The sequence below is a fragment of the Pyrgilauda ruficollis genome, unplaced genomic scaffold (assembly GCF_017590135.1).
Source record: "Pyrgilauda ruficollis isolate IOZ18807 unplaced genomic scaffold, ASM1759013v1 scaffold77, whole genome shotgun sequence".
Lineage (NCBI taxonomy): Eukaryota > Metazoa > Chordata > Aves > Passeriformes > Passeridae > Pyrgilauda > Pyrgilauda ruficollis.
In genome coordinates, this window is record NW_024529599.1 from 2,662,882 (window position 1) to 2,679,909 (window position 17,028).

Below are 17,028 nucleotides of genomic sequence, written 5' to 3' on the forward strand. Positions count from 1 at the left end.
GGCATTGGGTGTTACGCGGGCGGGGGATCGGGGGCAGGGATGGATCCCGAATCCCCCCGGGATGGGGCTGGGGGCGGTGACGGCGCTCGGTACGGGCGGGAGGCCGCGCTGCCGCCACGGCAGCCGCTCTGCGGGGGCGGGGGATGGAGCTCGGCTAATCCGGGTGGGAACCCGCGGTGACACGTCCGGACGGAGCCACCGGGGCAGGACACGGGCTGCCAGAGCCGCCGGGGAACAGCGGGGACACGGGCTGTGCGAGGCGCCCGGGGAGCGGCAGAGTACTCGGGCTCCGACACTCCCTGAGGCCACCAGCGGCGGACACCGTTTGCCACGGCCACCCGGCCACCAGCGGGGACAAGGCTTCAGGGATTACCAGAGCCACCGGGCCACCAGCGGGGGACAAGGCTTCAAGGTTTGCCATAGCCACCGGGCCACCAGCGGGGACAAGACTTCAAGGTTTGCCACAGCCGCCAGGCCACCAGCGGGGAAGCCGGGTTGTGGGACAGCGGGAAGGGTCCCCCTGTTCCCGGGCAGGGTCCCCGCAACCCCCGCGGAGCCTCCCCGCAGCCCCTGCATCCCTCACCTGCCCACTCAGGTGTGCTCCAGCGCGGGGCTCAGAGCCCCTGTGGTCCTGCTGGTTTCCAGGTGAAAACTCTGTGTGTGTGCTAATTTATTAATTTATTGCACGGCACTGGAAAATGGATCTGTGGTGATCATTACCTTCCTTTCCATTCGGAGTTTTTCTGATTTCAGTATTCGCTGATTGTTCCTACACTTGGCACCCTTCCACCGCTTCTAACTCACTCCTGCAGCATTTGGGAAAACCTGTGTGCTGTCACTGGTTTGTCCAAACATTGGAGACCATGGATTACTGACCCTCAGATGCAGCAAACCTAATTACACTTATAGCAGACGGGGCTGGAATGGGCTGGGATCGCACAGTCCTGGAATAACAAATTTTATTCCCTCCCTCCTCAGGATCATGGCTGCCATCGAGGAGCGCACCTTCATTGCCATCAAGCCTGACGGGGTCCAGAGGGGGCTGGTGGGGGAGATCATCAAACGCTTTGAGAAGAAAGGATTCAAACTGGTAGCCATGAAATTAATACATGTAAGCTCTCCTCAATTGCTGTGTCTACTTTTTTGTATCAGTTGTAGCCTTCGAGTACAGCGGCATGCTATAACAACAAATGTGGCCTCTGTAACATTTAAAACTGAAATTTTGAGAAGTCGTACTTGGGATGTTTTTGGAAAAGTTCCAATTCCCAGCTCTGGCTAAATGCTTTAGACGTGTTAAGCACACTAATTTTAGTAACCTGATGCCCTTAGTCTGAAGAGAATATTCTTTCAGGTGGCTCCTATGGCAAATAAATATCTTTGAGTATCTTTTACAAATCCCAGGTCACATAAACTGCCTGTATTGACAACAAAAACTTTTCTAAGTTTAGCTGTGGTTAAAGCAAACAGTTCAAATTCATATCGACCAAAAGTACTCCTAGGAAGGTGCTAGAAATACGGAATCTTAAAGTGCGTGCAAGTTTCAGGATTACCAGTGCTCTGTGGTTTATCTCTGTGATTTCACTATGCTCTTAAGCTCTTACTGTAAGCTTTTTCCTCTGTCTGTCTGGTTTTTAACCCAGGCTTCTGAGGACCTTCTGAGGGAACACTACATTGACCTCAAGGACCGGCCATTCTACGAGGGCCTGGTGCAGTACATGCACTCGGGACCTGTCGTAGCCATGGTGAGTTCCTGGCCAGGAAAACCACACTGCTTGACTGTCTTCCCTGCAATGAGATTGTGTCACCTGTTGATTTCCAGTTTATTGTTAAAAGGATTTTAAAATCTGGATTCAAATACTGTGATTAGGAAGATGTGCTGTTAACTACTTTTCTTTAATCTTTTCTCATAATCTTTCTCTCCTTTGAGTCAGTTTTTTGAGGAAGAGGGTAGGGGCAAAAAGGAACCACAACCAGGACCTTGAGAAACAGTAAATCTGCACAAAAGCCCCAGTCTGAAATACCACGTAGTAAGCAAGCTGAAAAAGGATGGTGGAACATTTTGACTTTAGTTCTCTTTTTCTCCTTGATATTGTATTTGTAAAATAGTTGAGGCCTAGCTCTCCCATGAGCAAACAACTCTGTGAGACTGTTTGACATACTGAGATGGAAAATTGTTCTCTCCCCACCCTGGGTGAAGAGAGGGATTGTACAGAAGGGGACCATGCGAGCAGGTGCTTCAAAAATCTGACAGAAGAATTGGAGATAAATTTGTCTCACTGTGACTGGTGATTTGTACCATGATGGACAGCCCTGTGTCCTCGTGGATGATATAATTTATCTGCTGCTAAAACTTAATAATCTGAATGGAATTTTTTTTTTTCTTTAAGGTGTGGGAAGGTCTTAATGTGATTAAGACTGGAAGAATGATGCTGGGGGAAACCAATCCGTTCGATTCCAAGCCCGGCACTATTCGTGGGGACTTCTGTGTCCAAGTTGGAAAGTAAATTTTAAAACATTTGATATCATCCAAAAGCACTAAATGCCAAGTGTTATGTCATGATATCTTCAGGAACTGTGCTCCATCCTTCTCTGTTTTACACATGGAGCTGCCATTCCCTGTGCCCATGACATAATAGTGTGTAAGGATAGGGATCAAGTCATGGTTGTCCCCATTGACAAAAATGAGGAGCAAAGCTGGCTCTGCCTATGCTGTGTCTTTTCCTACTTTACTGTTACTTAAAGCTTCTGTCCATAGTGGGAATCACTTCAAAACAAGAAACTTACTTTACTTTAAGAATTCCTTTTCTCTTTTATTCACCTGTTCTTTTCCTAGGAACATCATTCATGGCAGTGATTCTGTGGAAAGTGCTGAGACAGAGATCAATTTATGGTTCACTCCTGAAGAACTGGTTGATTACAGAAGCTGTGCTCATGAGTGGATCTATGATTAACACCCAGCCTGGATCTTCTGATATTCCCATGTCCATGAGCAGCTGCCAGCCTCTAGCTATTCCAAAGAATTCCCTGGTAGAAACCTCAGAAAACAGTGAAATTGCTCTGTTGTGGATGTTAGAGTCAGTGCTTGCTGCTCCTTTGATTTAAAAGTTGTCAAGTTATAGATGGAATTGCACATTTTAAAAGCTGCTTCTGGGATTGAGAGATATGAGATGAAAAGACAGAATAGATAACATATATTTTTCTGAAGCATTTTATAGTCATAGAGGGTATTTTGGTAAATATTAAAAAATGGGTAAAAATTTATTTGGTAAATAAATATGCAAATGGCTCAGAGTCAGAGGTTAACTTTGCTAAAACATTAGAGTACTACTGATGGTGTGTAAATGCATTGATAATATGCCCAAATGTTGAGGATTTACTTAATATTAAATGTTTCCCCATTCCTAAAATGGCTGCAGAAAAAAAGCCCATTTCTCTCCCCAGAACATGCTGTGCCCATAAAGAGCTTAAATGACAACTGACTTCCACACTGACACTGTTCCAACTCGCTCTTTTTTCCTTCCACATGGGATTTATGTAGTATTTTAAGGACCGATTAACCAGCCTGGCTTGATGAAATGTCCTTTTATGTGAAAAGAAGATTAATGTGAGGATGGATGAGGGAGATTCTACCTTTAGCCACTTCAGTGCAGCAGCTCTCTGACATTGCACAGAGCAGTAAGTGGTGTTTGCTTTGACATCTGAACAGCTGCTTATTTAGCTGTACTCATCAGTGTAGTTTCCTCAGTAGCTGGAACTACAAAGCAAATGGTCCTTGGATAAGTTGTTTTAGAAGCAACTTTATCACTGTCATTTTGTACTTTTTTAATGACGTAAAGAGTCATAATAATGCAGAAGGTGTTTCAGTTTCAACAGGAAAAGTTGTACTGGATGAGGAAGTTGGGATTGATATTATGTATTTATTTCCCTGCAACATTTTATTCACTAAGAGCAAGAGTTTCATGGAATCAGTTGCTCAAGCCCAGTGATTTTTTCCCCCCACAGTGAGTTCTTGTATCTGAATACTGAACTATGCAGTGAATGTTGAAGGCTTATGTTACCTTATGGTGATATCGAGCTGCTAAAAAGAGATGGCACAAAAACCCCCAATATTTGCTGTCTCTTAAGTGAAATAAAATGAAATTTTAAATATTTTGTCTTATATTTAATTAATGACTGTAAGGAGGTGGAACATATTCTCTAACTATGAAGCTGTAGATGAGGCTGTGAGCCTCTCTTCTGAAAATATTCAGTGTTATAGAAGATAAATCATTAGGTTAAAAGAAGTTGGAGGAAAGGGAATATGTGACAAACTTGAGCATGAGATGAGCAGTCTCCAGTTTAATCTTTTGCTTGAAAGGTTACTTGAGATGTCTCAATTCTACAAAATAGAGAAGTATGGTTTATCTGGAGGTGTTTGGGCTGTCAGGAAGCTGCTGATTAGTGTTTCTAACGTGGTGTGACTGGGAAGAGGAGGCCAGCAATCCTGCATGGCTGAGGTGCCTGAGCAGGTCCAGTGTGAAACCACTGACTGACCCTGTGAAGACACCAGCTGACAGTGCAAGGACTGCAGAGGTAATTTCATTGATATCCCAGCTGCAGTGATGGTACGCGATTATAACTTGCTCAGGCAAAGGTGCTCTATCATCTAGGAAAGGGCCAAGTAGTAAATATCATAAAAAGTAACAACACACTCCCCCTGCTTCATGTTGTGGCACAGGTTCAGCAACTGCGAGGTTTTGACACTTGGCGGCTTCATCTTCCCAATAAAATTATCAATAATTTGACTGTGGATCCCGTAACCTGTGTTACGGGTTCCACATCACTTTTCTGTGATAAATAAGCTTTCCAAGAGCTGTAGCCGTGCTGTGCAGCGCAGCCTGGTTGGCAGGACCAACCCTCAGGCCGCGGGGATACCTGAAAGCAGCCAACCCAGCAAAAAATCAGTAAAAAAATATTTAGTTGCGTCAAACATCCGCCGTCACTTCAGTGCCTTAAAGGCTTAAGCCGCAGTTGCTGTGTCTGTAAATAACCCCGGAGGCGGCGGAGGCGACAGGTGCGGCCAGGCCCGGCCAAGAGCCGCCAGCTCCTCGGCCCCCGGCCCGGAAGCGGCCGCTCTCCGGCCCGGTCCCACCTCACCTCAGCCCGGCCCGGTTCCGCTTGGTGCTGGCGATCCCGCCCCCCAAGCGCCGCCGGCTCGGCGGCTCCTCCTCCGCGCGGGGCGGGGGATCCGCGGCGTGCACGCCTCCTCCTGCGCCTCTTTCTCCGGCGGCAGCGGTGCGGAGGGTAGCGGCGGCGGCAGCTCCGGATAGGTGAGGCCGGGCCGGGTCGGGCCCCGCGCTCCGGGGGCATGGGGGGTGCGGGCGGAGGGGCGCGGCGGGGTTCGGCGGGGCCGCGCCGGGCTCGGTGCGGCCGGGGGGACGTTCCGTGGCCGTGCCGCGTGGCAGGGCGGTACCGCCATGGCCGTCGCCGACCTTGAGGCCGCGCGTCCCCTCACGCCGCGCTCCCGCCCGCAGCGCCATGGCGGGGAACGGAGAGCGCACCTTCATCGCCATCAAGCCCGACGGCGTGCAGCGCGGGCTGGTCGGGGAGATCATCAAGCGCTTCGAGCAGAAAGGGTTCCGGCTCGTGGCCATGAAGTTCGTACACGTGAGTGCCCGCGCCTTGACCCCCGGTCCCGTCCCTGGCCGGGAAGGGCTCACCGCACCCACAGCGAGAATCTCCCCTGCGGCTCCTCCTGCGCTGGAGCTGCGATCGGATGGCGGATGTGCTGGGGCGCGTCAGGCCCTTCTTCCTGCCCGGCACGCGGCTCCCACCCTTTCCAAAACCAGCGAATTTTGCTTCAGAGGTTTAATGCAGCCCGATTGAGAGCTGGAATGGCCTGGGCTGAAAGGTTGTGTTGGCCGAGGTCCCATATTCCCCGTACTCTGCTTATCGCAGAGGCTCACTGCTGTGCAAAGAAATCATATTGACAATTCCCAGCACAGCCACAAAGAACTGCTTTAATATTACAGCAGGAGCTCCCACTGATACACACAATAGCACTGCAGCATTTTTGCTAACATTAATTGTGAATCTAATCACTAACGCTATAGTCTTATACCTGTAACACCTTTTGTTCAATGACATTCAGAAAATGATATTTAAAGTTACATCTGTCCTTTTAAAGGCCTCTGAAGACCTTCTCAAACAACATTACATTGACCTGAAAGACCGCCCCTTCTTCCCTGGTTTGGTTAAATACATGAACTCTGGACCTGTTGTTGCCATGGTAAGTGACTTCATTTTAGTTTAAGCTTACTTTCTTGAATATATTTTTCTTGCTGTATAAATTATTAAAAATATATAGAGATAGTGCTGCAGAAACATTTTTTCAAACTACCTTGTTCTGATATTGGCAAAAGAAAAACTTAAGACAGTGAAATTACTATATAATAAGTGCACATATAAAATGGGTATTAAAATGCCTAATATATAAATGTATAAAGCAAAATTCCTGAAAGCAAATCTTCTGCACCAAAAAATCTGTTTTGGGCAAAAAAAGGTCAGGCTCTCTGGCACAAAAACCCAACTTCTGTGTCATTCATTTTTACAGTCCCCCAAAACAAGGTACTTGCTCTAGTAGCATCTCCTGGTGTGATAATGAACTAGGAGAGAACATTCAGCAGGGTGTCCCTGTTCCACCACAACACAAAGGGTTGGGAGTTGGCTTTGAACATTAACTGAGGCTTGGTAAAGTATCTCCTTCACTGCAGTAACAATGTTGATAGTCCTTTTTACAATTACTTCCAGTTCATGTTTTTTTCCCTTGTCACCTTTACAAGCCTAAGAGAGAATTCGGCAAGGTTAATACCTTTAATGGTAGAGCCTTTGTTTCTTTGCAAAGTATGGTAGAGCAAAGCTGAATTGTCAGTATTTTGCATAAGCATGGCTTAACAGAATTTTTATGTTTTTTAATCTTAAGGTATGGGAAGGACTCAATGTGGTTAAAACTGGGAGAGTAATGTTGGGGGAAACCAACCCTGCAGACTCCAAGCCTGGCACCATCCGTGGTGATTTCTGCATTCAAGTGGGAAGGTTTGTACTCAGTCTGTTAATTGATACTAAAATCTCAACTCCTACTCACTGTTTACCTGCCAACAAAAACTGTTGGCAGTCTTTTATTCTGGAAAGCCAAAATTGTTGGTCGAGACCTTAGTCTGATGGTGTTTCATTTGCAGGTCACATCGCATAGCTGTTACTTAGGACAGTGATACAAAGCTGACTTTGTTTGCAGTCCAGCTCCTCCCCAAAGCAGCATGTAAGCTCAGGCAGGGGCTGTTGCAGAACAGTAGCTCTAGAGTGACCCTGATAGGCATAATTAGCTCTTGGAGGGGTGGGGGTGTTGGAACACTCTACCTGAAATAACAGCAATTAGTCTCCCCACTCTAGATGCTTCATCCACGTTTTTGCAAACTGAACAAGGCTGCTGGAGGCATATTTTTATAGGGATCAATGTTTGTCTCCTTCTACAGGAACATCATCCATGGCAGCGACTCTGTGGAGAGTGCACAGAAGGAGATCAACCTGTGGTTCAAACCTGCAGAGCTCATCGACTTCAAGCCCTGTGCACATGACTGGATCTATGAGTGATGGGTTCTCACAGGGATTTGTGCCTTCCAACACCTCATCTCATTCCAGCTGCTGCCCTGGGAACAACCAGTTATCTTAGTGCTGAAAGTGACTGTCAAATAAATGGGTGTGAACTAATTCCTTGTGGTGCATTCACTTAGAACAGACCCTTGTTCAAACACTCATAAAAGTCATTTTAATCATTCAGGAGCCACTGACTTGTGACCCTGGCACAGCTGTTGGACTCAAGCAGCAGCAAATTTGCAGAGGGAGAGCTGAAGGGAGGCTGGAGCTATTTCCAACACAGCTAGGGAAAAAAGGGATACCACAAAATTTTCCTCCTTACACAAATATTAATACTAAATGAAATGAGACTGAGTGCAAAGCTTGCTCTCTGAGATACTTATTGAATTCACCTCCTCTTATCCAACCCCTTACCTTGTGCTCAGGGCCCCACACGATTTGTCATCACACCAACATACTTAAAATACTCATGTTCTTACAGATTGTGGGTATTTTTAATAAGGTTAAGAGTGTTTTAAGCAGAAAAATCACCATTCAGAAAAAGACTTTTTATCATTTTTATTTTGTGTAAAAAAGGCAAATTTAGTGAATTATTTTCATCTTGTACACAAAGTTATGATTTTAATGCTTTTCACATCCATGCTGAAAATCTGCAGTCTTGTAAAAATGAAAGAAACATTAATTTTTCCAAAAGCATTTTTTCACCGAGTTATGTACATTGCATGAGAAAGCTTTAAATACTCCCTCACTGACCACACAAATTACCAAGAAAAGAAAAGATTAAATTTGTACAGATATTGATCTATATATCAAATACATACAGAAATGGTGTAAAAACCCATTTGTTTATTCTTGATTCCTGCCCCAACATTTTCCCAGGGGCCAAAGCTGATGCCTTTTTTGTATAAATGGCTGTGGCTTTTCATTTTAAATATGAAAAAAAATCAAAAGGAAGAAAAATTCAGCTGAAATCACAGTTTTTTAAAATCCCTTCCCAATAAAGGATTGTTACCAAATGTATTAGCACCATTGTACAAAGATCAAGGGAGGGTATTCACATCACAGAAAACAACAATAAAAAACTCAAAACAAACACTGAAACCCGTGTTAGTATCCGTAGAACAAGGAATCAGTAACTGCTGTAGCTTTCCTCAGATGCAGCAAGGAACAGGTTAGAGAGTTCTACTGAAAATAATGTAATAATCAAAGATCAGCAGAGAGATCTGGAACAAGGACAGCAGCCAAGTCAGGGACAGGGCTTGGGCTGCCTCATGGCCAGAAAAACCTGCTGTGCCAAATGCCAGAATTAGTCCGACCCCACTGGAGGTTCTAGGTGTCCAACATTTGCTGCTCCCTCAGGCAGGTACCACAGCTTGAAAGCCATGAGAAACATCCCAGAGCCACGGGAATGCTTTGCAAAGCCAGAGAGCTGCCACAGGGACACCCCTCAGGTTCTCTGGGAATCACATCCCTGGTAGCACCTTGCTCAGGTTTTCCCTGAGCTGCTCCTCAGCCAGTGACTTCCAGCAGCTCCTTCCGTGGTTTGCTTAGCACAGACTCAAAGTACTTGACAATCACACAACTGAGGCATATTATGAACCCAGAGACACAAAAGGCGTTTCACCAACTGCTGAAGTCACACGGGTACCTGAGAACATACATCACCTCACAGACTTTAGTGTTTGATGAAGAACAGAATATTATAAAGACTGACAGACTTTAGAACAGATTCTTGTATTTCTCCCAACACAGGAAGTGTGTTAAGGACTATTTTTCCCTCTTGACATTTGAAGATCGACTCTGAAATCAGGGATGAGCCGGGGCAATGCACCTCATTCATTAACTAGCCCAACTCTCTACATTATGACACGCTAATTAATGCAACAGTTTTTCTACTGAAGTCAGAAGCTGTTGATGAGAGAAGAAAGCAAGACTGTGAGAACCTTGTTCCAGCTGATGGGACAACCTGCAAGTTGTTGCATTAAAAAAAAAGAAAAAAAATCAATAGTGCTATACTTACCAAATGAAATCAATGCTTGCAGAGCTGGATTTTACAGCAGATTAAATTGAGAACACAGGAAAACAAGCAAGGCTCAAACTGTCACTACAATGGTCTCTAATCCTAGTTCTCCAATCTAGGCTGAACATCAAAATAAACATCATGGGTGGGTCAGAATCTGAGATACGCTATTTGAAGTCCAGCAGGTCCAAAAAAGTCCTTTTTATGGCTATTTTAGGGAGCTAAAATGTCTTTACCACCGGAAGTTATAGATTCTTGTGATCAGATTAACAGATTCTGTCAATAGAAGAAGCTGTTGTTAAAAACAGGTCATAATTTAAGAAATTTTACCAGTAAGGGAGGAAAGAATTCCAGAAATTCCTACACTATACAGCATGTTTTACCTCCTGTAGTAAATACAAAACTTTACATAATTAACCCCTCTTGCATAGAATGAGGTAAACCTGTGTATATCACCAATACTATGTACCCAAAGTTGGAGCAATACGTTAGAAAATAATCAAATTGCTGGTTTTCAACTTTCTATGCACTTTTTTTTTTTTAAGCTCAAACAACAATATACAAAAAATGGTATCCCAGGGCTCTGTGGGTCGATATCCTTAAAACATTTCCTAGGCTGTAGGATACAGATGTTAATAATTCTTGATCAATTTTTTTTAAGCCTTAATTTCTGGTCAAGAGTCAGATGATATCTGTACTGCTCTGAAGGGGACCTGTGAAGACCCAGAAGCACTTACAGAACTTATAATTCCTGAGAGTTTAGTTAATGAACCTTACTGGTAAAAGCTAAAGCTCTTGATGCACATTCTTCCAGTCACAGCTCCGCAGGGCTGATCAACCACCTCACTCATCAACTCCATTTACAAAAATGTACAAAAGTTAAAAATATGGAAAGATAAAATCCAAATTATTAAGAGATCCTGCAAAAATACTTTGTGTTTAAATGGTCATCATTTTCACCCTTTTATGTGATTTTTCCCTTGCAAAAACCTGGAAGTTGACCAGTTGGGGCCAATGGGATGCTTGACAGGAGACAAGAATTCCAGGCAATAGGCAAATCCAGTTGATCAATTATAGACTAAAACCATGTGATTTTGATACTGTTCTCAACTCCTGTGTTACACTATTGCAGCAAGACACGAATATTGCAGGCTATGCAGGACTGAACTAATTTTTAATCCACAATGTAGGGCTCCTTTCAGGTCACCTGAAACCACGTGGCACATTATCTGAATGATCACAGATAAATATTTAAGATAGTAAAGAAACATTTAGGGCTTTCTGAATGGGGAAAAAAAAATCACAAGAATACTCACAAGTTCCTTCCCACTACCAAGGGAATCCTTAGTGACTGTCCATCTAAGCTGCTTCTTCAGTCAAAATTCAGAGCTACAACTAATCTTCCAATTACAGAATTTTCTGAAGTTCCAGTTTGGCATAGGGCTCTGTAAACATTTGCTGAAGCATTCCAAGACTACAGACATTCATATACAGACAAGAGCTTTATAGATCCAATCCAATGCCCACTGCGGTCGGCGGAGACAAGGCTACTGATATTAATGGGCACTGAATCAGACCCTAAAGAATGCTAAAAAACCAAAAACCTTATATAAAAAAGGGTATTTTAAACTAAATAAAAACACCTTGAAAAGGTAAAATCTTCCTCAGGCGATGGCTCCGTTGCACTTGGGGCTACTCACTGAGTAGAGCTTTACAGGACTGTCTTCCGTATAGAATTTATGCCTTTAAACCAGGGCTTTAAAGCCTTATTTTCACAATTAAAAAAACAGAGGCGTGACCAGTGCAGTTCACAAGAGGCTAACAGTCTCCCAACTTGTACCAAAAAGGTTCATTTGTTATGACAGTTCATTTGTATTTGCAACTATATCTTCCTCCAACTGCTTCCCACAATCATGCTAAATAAACTTTAATCTTACAAAAAAATTAGAATTTCAGTTCTTGTTAACAATGCACAATAAATCTGAACTTGAAAATATTACAAAATTCTTTCAAAAGCTTCAAATACAACACAAAAGTGTCCTTTGTTTTTGTTTTTAATAAATTGAAAAATCTTTTTCACTAAAATAGTTTCCCCGCCCTTCCAAAAAATTCTGAACTGAGTCTAATTCAGCTACGTTTAGCAAAGCACCCCAGGCACAGTCACCTGAACTGCACCATCCAAGTGGGAACAGAATCAGTCAGTCTTGGTGAAAGGTTCTTTTCCTGTCACCAGCGCTGTGCCCCTCACTCCTGGGAGCTGCCTCAGGGTTCCTGTTTGATGTAGTAGCTGGCGGAGCCGTTGCTTTCCTGGTCAGACGTTCCCTGCAGGAAGCTGTACTCCTCTCCATCCAGCAACTCCTCCTTCAGCTGTAACGAAGTCACTACAAATCAAAAATTCACATTAAACATCTATATGACTTAAATTTACTTGATATTATTGATATTGGGAGCACCCCAGATTCCCCATTTTCTTATATGCCGCATTTTAGCGATGCTTTAATGCCCAGGATCCCACAGAGAACAGACACTTTGTGAGTGCAGATGCAACCATAAATTATGCTCTAATATTAACAGATTTCGAATTACTTACAATAATATATTCTCTACCAGATTTTCACAAGAACTGAGTATTTTAAACCACTTTAACTTTTAAACCACTCTCCTTCCTGTCTAGTCCTTATGCAAGCAAAAATGAGATTGGAAATGGCCAACAGTTAACCTACAATTCAAATTACTTAGCCCAGTTATTGAAAACAGTCTATGTGGGACAACAAGACATATTAACAAAAATTTCTCAATCCATCAATAAAATTTTAAGATTCCAGAAGGTAAGTTTCATTAAAGCAGAATTTTTTTGTACTTTTAATCTTCCCTTCTTTTGTCAAAATTAAAATAGAAATGAGATTAAGAGAAAGATATTATGAATAGCAATGTCATGATTACTTTTCCAGTCTCACTAACAAATAGAGATGATTATCAAAATATGAGCGCAATGAAAAGAACACTGAAAACAAAACATGTAAACATTCATTAAAGGTGCAGTAGCCACATTAAAGGGTTGATTGTACAAAAATGAATTATTCTCTATGACCAAATGAATGAGAAAAGTATCAAAGTTTATAATTATTCAATATATAGTTTATACACCTTGTCAATATGTCTTGAAATGCAGAAATATGCAGTGAAAGGAAAGCACCCCAACCCAGAACCTGCTGCTACTGATAGCCCTGCAGTAATTTATAAGCTATTTGATTATTCTTTTATAAATATTCTATGTTGAAACAAGCTGTTGAGCTAAATAAAAATGAAATTTGCAAATTAAGGTAGTAGGAGATGTCAAAAGTTGCTGCAACATAATGCAAGCTCTCCTCATCTTTCTTGAATAGATTCCTCCTCCCACCTACAGAACCTACCATCCCTTCCTTATTTTTCTCCCAAATACTTTTCCCTGAATCATGCCCAACTCTGACCAAGATTCCTGATCTCTGGGGGGCAACAAAGAGCTGTCTAAATGATAAGAAACACAACTGGCTACTTGGCTATGCTGCAATGCCTTAAGCAAAGGCTACACAGAGGTCAGGGATACAAACCAACCCACCGTGCATGTTGTTTCCCTTCTCTCCCCTGAGCAGGAAACTCCTGCAGGTACAGGAGTAACAGTAATTGCCATGATTTCTATTGCCTCTGGCTCATTTGAACCAAAGTCCTAACATTTAGATATTTAATGATATCTTACTTCATTTGTTCCTATTATACAGCTGTTAACTACAATCCTCCATTAGAAAAGCTTAGTTACAGCTACACACCAAATTGCTTGAAAGAAGCAAAAGGAAAACTAATTGAAGTCATCCAACTGAAGGAAAAGAAATGCAGATTGGGTGAGGTACTTCCTTTTTACATTGTCTCAGTGGTTTGCCAGGACACAGAGACACACTCTCTGATGCCATGACATTGAAACCTCCCAAAACCAACACAAATAGAGCAATATGCTCCACAGTTGGGTGAATCTCTGGGAACAGTCTCTTCTTCTGCAAGACTGGCTGTATGTTCGTTTTTAAAAATGAAGCAGTCCAACAGATGAATTTCAGTGCTCAAGAGATCACTTCAGATGTACTCACGCACCCTAAAGCGGCACCGGGAATTTGCTAGAGAGCAAAACCACTTCATACAAACCAAGGTGAAGAGCAGAACCTTTCTCCTGTGCTCATGATGATACAAAAGGGGAAAGAATTGGGTTTGAACCCTTACTGAGATCTTCCATGGACAAGAAGTTTCAGAATAGATGCTGTTTTGTTACTAACCTTCCACTGACTCCATTCAAAGCCAGGCAAACATCCCCTGCACTGTGCCTGAATAAGTCCTCCAGCTACTGCAATATCAGGCAATGAATGATGCTGAGGAATATGCACATAATTAATGAGTTCTGGCCAGTCTCAAATGTGCTCTAAATTGATTTGATGGTATCAAGGTGATGCCTCCTTCCAAGAGACTGAAAAGGTATGGTCTTGCTGGTTGATATATCTATCTATTTATCAATATATATATATCCTTGGACAATGACAAGGCTAGCCACACCACAAACAAAATTAATTTTGCCCAGCCTTACCAAAACTCAGTGTTGAAAAGTTCCCCTCAGTTAATCACAATCATCCCCTCAATTGATCACTGAGTATCAGAAATCAATAGGTGTTTAATAGGAACTGTGAGATCTACTGATACAGAAATTCAGACTGTGTATGCCTTTGCACTATAGAAATGCAATGCAGATATAGATTTGGCATAAAAGAACAACTGGGCAGAAATAGATGCTCCAGAACACTCTCCCATAAGCAAGGCTTCTCTTTGGCACCAAAGGCTCTGTTAAACATGGCATGGAACATGAAGTGAAGCTAAAGGGTTCCTTCAGAAGTGTTGAGAAGTGTGCAGAAGAGAGTACAGGTTTTCCTCAGGGTCTAAAGGTGGCATTTGGGTTCCTTTTTCCCCAGTCTGTTAATGGATAACACACGGACAAGAGAAACTGTTCTGGATGCATTCCAGAGTCAGTAGAGAGTGCTGACAGAGCAGCCTATGCAGACTAAGGCAAGCTTAAGGGAGTAACCAAGCAAATCTGAAGCTAAATCTATCAACCTGGCAACTGTCCTGCAGGGAGAACATCATCCAGTCTGTCAGACAGCTCCTATTGCTACAATATATTTATTAGCAACAATTTGCTGCATTACACTGCCAGAGACAGCAGGAAAAGGGAAGAGAAAAACTACCAGACCCTTGAAGTGAATTTGTATAATTGAAGATCGATTACATTATGTAAACTATACTTAATGAAGTTCAAAATTTTAATCGACTTCAATATTACCAATTAATTTTTAAGAGTTCTCTGCTCACTCATACAGATGCACAATTACACTGCTTCAAATATATTTTCTTAGTAATCCACACAATTTCAAATAACATATTCCAAAGATATTTTCCCAGATAACTGCCTTTTTCTGATACAAAGACAAAAGTCTTCATTTACAGCATACAGTTATTTTCTCTGCAAAGGATAATACACAGTAATGACCTACTTACATCCAATATTCCCAGATTCACATTACCATTCAGTTTTACAGGGTGCATTTTTTGTATCTTAACGATCTACAGAGCCTCTCTGGGATTCTCAGTAACCCACGCCACAACTTTCTTCCTCTGAAATTCTAAACCAGCTGCAACCCTCTGCTATGATTAATTCAGTGACACGGTGCACCAGCAAGAATGAAACGCTCTCTAGCAGAAAAAACTTAAACCAACTAAAATTCAAAGGAAAAAAAGGGAAGAAGGAAAGATTGGATGAGTCAGCACATGACACCCTGAACCAGAACCTCCCACTCTGCAGTGAAACACTGCTGTGACCAGTTACCTGTTTGGAGGCTGGGACTGAACTCCTGGCTGTCCCTGGGAGGCTGGAAGGCCTCAGGGGCTGTCTGTGCTGGAAGGGCTCGGTATGGAGGAGGACTCAACTCATCATCCCCAGAGAAGCTCCTCCACACCTCACCTGCCATGGGTGGGCTGGACAAACAGACAGGTTTCTTTCCAACAGGTATCTTCCTCTCTAAACAAGTCAAACTAAAATAAATGCTCAATTTAAACTGCATCAGGCAATGCTGACTGTTCATTGAGAAATGGCTCTGATTGATACTCAGCCATTCTCAAAAACCAGGGCTTGTACAATGGCACCATTTAGTTATTACTGGGAATATTGCTCTCAACAGCCACACTGTAGTCCCTGAATTCTACAGGCTATGGGTAGGACTTCAAGGGCACTGCTTAATACCATGACCCACTTATTTCCTGCCCTATCAATGAAATACAAATGCTGTGAATTACTTCTGCTGCAGCTACACTGCACAGTCACACACATTCCTCTGCCTGGACACCCAAGATATCTTGGCTCAGTTTCAGGCTGCAGTTGTTTCAGTGTGTGTACCCAAAAGACAGAAGGATGCTTCTGGGGAAATAATCCTCTCCAGACAAAGTTTATCACCTCTAAAAATACACGCTCTTAATTCCCCCGGAATGGTATTTCCCATTTTCCTATAAACACAAATAACTATTTTTGTGCGTAGCAAAAAAACTTCTAAAATGCCCTCAAATTATTAAACACTGCATTACTGATAAAGTGTTATTAAAACATTTCCCATACAAATTACCACGCTTCTCCTTTATCACTAAGATGCTCCCACTCTGTGCTCAAGGCATGTTCTCTGTGGTATTGAGGGTACAACATCTGTAACACAAATCAATGCTTTCAGCTACATCAAAACTGTGGCTGCTGATGCTTCAGTCCTATCAGCACTGTCAGACAAACAAACAAAAGCCCAGCCCTGAAAAGGTAACTGATTATGCATATTCTGAAGACACCACCCTGCTTAAATATTCTTCTTATAAGACAACTTCAGGATAACCTTATAGAGAGATTAATGAGACACAATGGTGCCTACAGAACCCTAACCTTGAAAATATAGAGATTATAATTATAATCAGATTATAATTTCAGTAACCTTATTCTGATATACACACCCAAGAGGAAGCAGACAATACCAGCAAATATTGCACCCTTCATTATTAATTAATTGTCCCAGCATGCTGGCATGTTACCTTTCAAGAAGTCACCTGCACAGCCTTCTGAGCAGCAGGCACCCAGCACAAAACCATACTCATTGAAACAAACACTATCAGAAAGTCAACTGGGGGAGATTCTCAAGTACCCCCAAAAGCATTCCCAAAGTGTTTATGATGTAATCAGTTCTGCTTCCCAGTGAACATGTGCACTCCTGGTACCCCCAGGAAGGAGGGGACACTGCAGCAGAAACCTGCACAGCTACACACAGCATAATGAC

The 17,028-nt window shown here is 42.8% G+C and overlaps 3 protein-coding genes across 18 annotated transcripts in view; 2 read left to right on the forward strand and 1 right to left on the reverse strand.

Moving 5' to 3' along the window:
• Positions 1 to 316: 316 nt before the first annotated feature.
• Positions 317 to 4,149, forward strand: LOC121363890 (nucleoside diphosphate kinase-like). Of its 2 annotated transcripts, XM_041486650.1 has the most exons (5): positions 317 to 412; positions 979 to 1,111; positions 1,641 to 1,742; positions 2,388 to 2,500; positions 2,834 to 4,149. In XM_041486650.1, the coding sequence occupies exons 2-5, from the start codon at positions 983 to 985 to the stop codon at positions 2,949 to 2,951; spliced, it is 462 nt and encodes a 153-aa protein (XP_041342584.1). In that variant the 5' UTR covers positions 317 to 412; positions 979 to 982; the 3' UTR covers positions 2,952 to 4,149. The 2 variants fall into 2 exon arrangements, with proteins under 2 accessions (XP_041342584.1, XP_041342585.1); XM_041486651.1 differs by lacking the exon at positions 2,388 to 2,500.
• An 876-nt stretch (positions 4,150 to 5,025) lies between these two features.
• LOC121363814 (nucleoside diphosphate kinase) lies at positions 5,026 to 7,746 on the forward strand (the record flags this gene model as incomplete). The annotated part of the gene is made up of 5 exons (XM_041486500.1): positions 5,026 to 5,309; positions 5,514 to 5,646; positions 6,167 to 6,268; positions 6,962 to 7,074; positions 7,512 to 7,746. Coding segments are annotated over 5 exons (750 nt in total), but the record flags the coding sequence as incomplete, so codon positions are not given.
• A 429-nt stretch (positions 7,747 to 8,175) lies between these two features.
• The window catches only part of MBTD1 (mbt domain containing 1), a 35,596-nt gene continuing 26,743 nt past the window's right edge, over positions 8,176 to 17,028 (reverse strand). For 14 of the 15 annotated variants that reach the window (XM_041486640.1, XM_041486637.1, XM_041486649.1 and 11 more), the window contains one exon: positions 8,176 to 12,033. In XM_041486640.1, coding sequence (XP_041342574.1) covers positions 11,915 to 12,033 — 119 coding nt within the window. In that variant the 3' untranslated portion in view covers positions 8,176 to 11,914. The remainder of the gene's footprint in view (positions 12,034 to 17,028) is intronic. The other variant, XR_005956795.1, reaches the window with a different exon arrangement.